Here is a 4,659-nt window from a genome sequence, read left to right on the forward strand (position 1 = left end):
CATGCTCCATTGTACCAGTCCAAATCCCTTCAGAACGGTGTTGTGACTGGAGTCGTAGAAGCTCTGGATCAATTGGACCTGGCAGAATGTAATCTCTTATTATTTGTTGATTAGCCATACCTATTTATTATATGAAATATACATTTTCATTTTGTATTTTGACAAGTAAAACAATGCACATATTTTCCTTATACAGTAAATAATACATGAATGGTAAAAAAATATTTAATACACGTATTAAATGGTATAAATAAAAATTTCTCATTCAATGCATTAATTAATAAGTCTACATTACATAGTCAATGCAAAGATAAAAGTACATCATTGTTTACTACATCAACATTATTTACTACATCAACTAATTAGGTCAGTCTGACTATTTGATTTACAGGACATGATCTAATTAGCTCGTCATAAAGATCTTTCTCCAATGTGTAGTCGATTTTAGGTAAACAGGGCTTTACCAGAGTATGTTTCTTCCTATCACTCATTTTTATACCACTCGCCCGACACATTGTCCTTGTAGCGACCCAATTAGCATATTCTTTGACAAATCCTTTAAGAAATAATAAATATGATGGGGTACGGTTAGCTTCTAATTTTCGCCATACACTGTCAAGTATACCTTTATCCTGGACACAACTAAAAGCTGACTTTAAAGCCAAATATCTAGGTTTATCTATTAATAGCTCTCCTTCCCATATAATTTGTTGAATTAGCCCATTCACCCTTATCATATGCTTAACAATGCAGAGTAGGTAATCTCCTGTAGTTGATGGTGTTATTTCCATAGGTAGATTAATCAAATTCCTAATTAAACCATGTACTCTTGCCCGCTGTTGTTGACTGACAATTCTTTTCGGAGTGTGCATTATACGAGCCATTATTTTATCTAAGACATAAACAAAAGAGAGCATAAATAAATATATACGAAATAAATCATAATGCAGTAATTATATTAAATAATGCAATAATTTAAGATAAAATTGAAAAGTACGTAACCTAACAACACGGGGGTAATAATACACATAAAATGAAAACATAATAATGAAAACTGTGTCCAACAATTTATGATAATAATACAAAGTATTTGAAAATAGTGTCCTTCAATGGATTTTAGACGGATCCCCTCTTTTTTGAATCACCATCCAATCCATTTCATTCGTCTTCCTTAAAGAAGTTGGTCTTCCTTTAGACCTTTTTCGATTTGGGTCAGGTACAAGGATTGGATCATTGTCTGTTGCACAATCATCATGATGTCCAAGTGCATAAAACTGCCACTCATAGCACTTAAGCATTCGTTCCAATGTATAATAATTTGAAACGTATTGCTCATAATTGATTGACATTGATTGGCATGTTGCTATGACATGAGAACATGGAATACGTATCTCTTGAAACTTCTTGCATGTGCATGTCCTCTCATCAAGTTTGACGATGTGCTTATCCCCAGTTCTATCCTTCCAAACTTCAAATTCACCACAATCGCGATTAAATAATCGAACATTAAGTGAGTTTGCTTCATTCAAATTTTCAATCAAAATTTGATGACATGCCGGGGTTAAGTTGAAGCCAAACTGCAATTGTTCGCGGAAGGTCGTGCGGCGTGTGTCAAAATATTGGACACGGTGGAAAAATATTTTCTCTACCATTATAGTTATTGGTAGTGCACGAATCCCCTTAAGCATTCCATTAACTGACTCAACGGTATTGGTTGTCATGGAGCCATACCTTTTTCCTCCATCATGAGAACGTGTCCATTTCTCTAATGGTATATTTCTGGCCCATTCAAACGTATCTGGATGCTCACTCTTGATTGTGTTCATGGCATCATAAATTTTTTTTTTTTCTGAATTTGGTGAGCTGTTAATAAAAAAATTGACATTTTTTTATTATATCACATTGAAAATGCAATTAATGTTTGCAAAAATAATATTCTTTGGCAAAAACTAACCTGCCTTTCGGAGAGCTTCTTTCATGTCAGGATTTTTAAACTTCGTGTTATAATTGCTCAGTATGTGTCTTAAGCAGTATCGATGATGTCCATTAGGAGGCTGCCACCAATCTTGCTGCATTGCTTTTTTTATGGCAATATGTCTGTCTGATATAACACAAATATCAGAACGATCAGTCACAAACACCCGTAAACAAGACATGAACCAATATCAATTCTTTGTATTTTCACAATCAACTATTGCCCATGCAATAGGAAAAATATGGTTATTGCCGTCTAGTCCCGTAGCACAAAATAAACACTCTTTGTACTTTCCATATAAAAATGTGGAGTCTATAAAAATAACTAGCCGACAGTGCTTGAAACATTCAATTGTTTGTTTGAATGCCCAAAACATCCTATCGAAAACCCGATTCTCGGGTTTTAATTTATTATTAACAAATAGAGGGTCATCTTCAATCAAGAACGAAGAATCGGGGTTGTGTTTGCACAAAGCAAGCATGAATTGATGCAATCTTGTAAAAGATTCCTCCCAACCACCAAATATCTTAACAACTGCATCGTGTCTAGCCTTCCACATCTTCCGATAACTCGGCATATATCCAACCTTATCTTTGATTTACGCATGCTTGCAGATATCTTCACATTTGGCTGTTCTCGTACAATTGCTAGGATGAAATCAGATATAAATTTGCTATCCAATTGCCTATGATCTTGTGAGATTGATGGATTAACACATGTATGGGATCCATTATATCGAGTAATTTTCCATATATCAGATCCTTCTCGACGAGACGCACGCATTCTCCACTTACAATTGTTGTTTCTATATTTGCACCTTATAGCATACGTTTTGCTCTTTGTCTCATCATAAGAAAACTCATGGTGCCTAAGTAAATGATATTCTTTGGCAGCTTTTTGGACAGCCTCTCTAGACAGAAATGTCATTCCAACTTCAAACTCATTCGATGGATCCCACATTGAACTATACTGCAGTTTTGACCATGGATCAACTGTTAACAATGAAAAATCTAATTCACAGTAAGGTGGAGGATGGACAATAGGCATTATTGGGTTTGCAACATGAGTGTTATAGTATGAAGGCAAGTTGACTACTACCTCATTATCATGCTCAACATCCTGATTGAAGTTTGCCTCATCACTATCAATCCATTGTTCATCAGAATCCTCTTCATCGACACCATTATTGGGGCAATAATGACTATCAGAAAAGTATGATTCGTTTGAATCGTACACCCATCGACGTTCACAAATATCTTCAGATTCATTGATAACCCCAAAACTTTATCCTTAAACATACTACTATCAAGTTCAGACGATTGATAGCATACAACTACCTCATCAGTAGTACCAACATTTGATGGTCCCACTTCATCAACAACAAATCTAGATGCATCCGGTCAAAAAATATCAATATATAATTCTATCGATGACATACCTCCAATTTCATCAATAAAATTAAACATAATATTTACATCATCATCATTAGTCAAACCCATACAGTCGCATTTCACTGAACCATCTCCTTCAATGGGTTGTCTGAAAAAGATATTCGATATAAATTCACACCCAGCTTCAAGATCAATTGCACGTATTATTTTCATACCTAAAGTACCAAAATCCATGTGTCTACTAATGGTAATGACTGTTGATGAACTCCCACAATAGTCGCAGCCTTCACCATCAATAATAATTTCTCCATCCCAATATAAGGTAGCAAACGATGGAATCGACATTTTTCTGATTAAATAAGAATCCTAGTTATTTGAATGACACATAAGAAAAATTATAATTAATAGTATTGCCTAACTTTATAAAAAAAAAAAAAAGGAATTCAAATAAAGATGCAATTTGGTTCTTCATTTCGGCCAAACCTATTAAATTTTTAATTCAAATCTAAAATTTTTTTAAAAAATCAAACCTAATCTGCTGCGGTTTGATTCGGTTCACCTAAGAAATTCTATAAGTACTCGGATAAACAATCCAGTTCACCTCATATATTCAACTGTATGTGTTAAAAAAAATAATAAAATGAATTGAACCAATTTGGTTTTCTGGTTCGATTCATTTAATTATTTTTTGATTTTCTGAATTCTCATAATCGATTAGGTTAACCACAAATATTCAATTATTTTAATTTCTTTTATTTTTTTATTTTTGTTTGAACTATCAACTTAATAATATACATTTATATTATATATTCTCTACATTCTTTATTATAAAATATTATAAACACTATTCTGCTTGAAATTTTTTCTTCTTTCTATAGTTTTTACATTAAATATTTCTAATCTACATATTCAACTACTATATTTTAAAAAATATATATATATATTACGTTTTAACTAATATAAACTCTCTATAACTCTCTCTTTGATAAATCTCTCTCTTTGATAAATTTCTTTTGTGTCTCTCTTATAAATCTCATTTTCTCAATGATAAATCTCTTTATCTCTATTCTCTCTTTCTGATAAATCTATTCCTACTTTATCTAATAAATGTCTCTCTCTCTCTCTCTCTCTCTCTCTCTCTCTATTAAATCTATATCTCCTTCTCTGTGATAAATCTATCTTTGTATCTTTGATACATCAATCTCTAATAAATATCTCACCCTCTCTAATAAATCTCTCTCCCTCTAAATTTGATAAATCTCTCCCCAATAAATCTTTGAGAAAAAAAAAACC

At 32.7% G+C, this 4,659-nt stretch overlaps 1 protein-coding gene across 1 annotated transcript; it reads right to left on the bottom strand.

Annotated features, from left to right (window-relative positions):
* Positions 1-1,106: 1,106 nt before the first annotated feature.
* On the bottom strand, positions 1,107-2,156 carry LOC131179371 (uncharacterized). Its single transcript, XM_058146192.1, has 2 exons — positions 1,955-2,156; positions 1,107-1,849 (listed from the first exon to the last, which is right to left on the bottom strand). Exons 1-2 carry the CDS (start codon positions 2,154-2,156, stop codon positions 1,107-1,109), a joined length of 945 nt encoding a protein of 314 aa, XP_058002175.1.
* Between the last annotated feature and the right edge of the window lie 2,503 nt (positions 2,157-4,659).

This window comes from Hevea brasiliensis, chromosome 4 (genome assembly GCF_030052815.1).
Source record: "Hevea brasiliensis isolate MT/VB/25A 57/8 chromosome 4, ASM3005281v1, whole genome shotgun sequence".
NCBI classification, from domain to species: Eukaryota; Viridiplantae; Streptophyta; class Magnoliopsida; order Malpighiales; family Euphorbiaceae; genus Hevea; species Hevea brasiliensis.

Coding starts and splice junctions, on each gene's coding strand:
- LOC131179371 (XM_058146192.1), bottom strand. CDS start 2,156: ATGTCTTGTTTACGGGTGTTTGTGACTGATCGTTCTGATATTTGTGTT. Junction 1,850..1,954: donor AGAAGCTCTCCGAAAGGCAG/GTTAGTTTTTGC, acceptor CACCAAATTCAG/AAAAAAAAAAAATTTATGAT.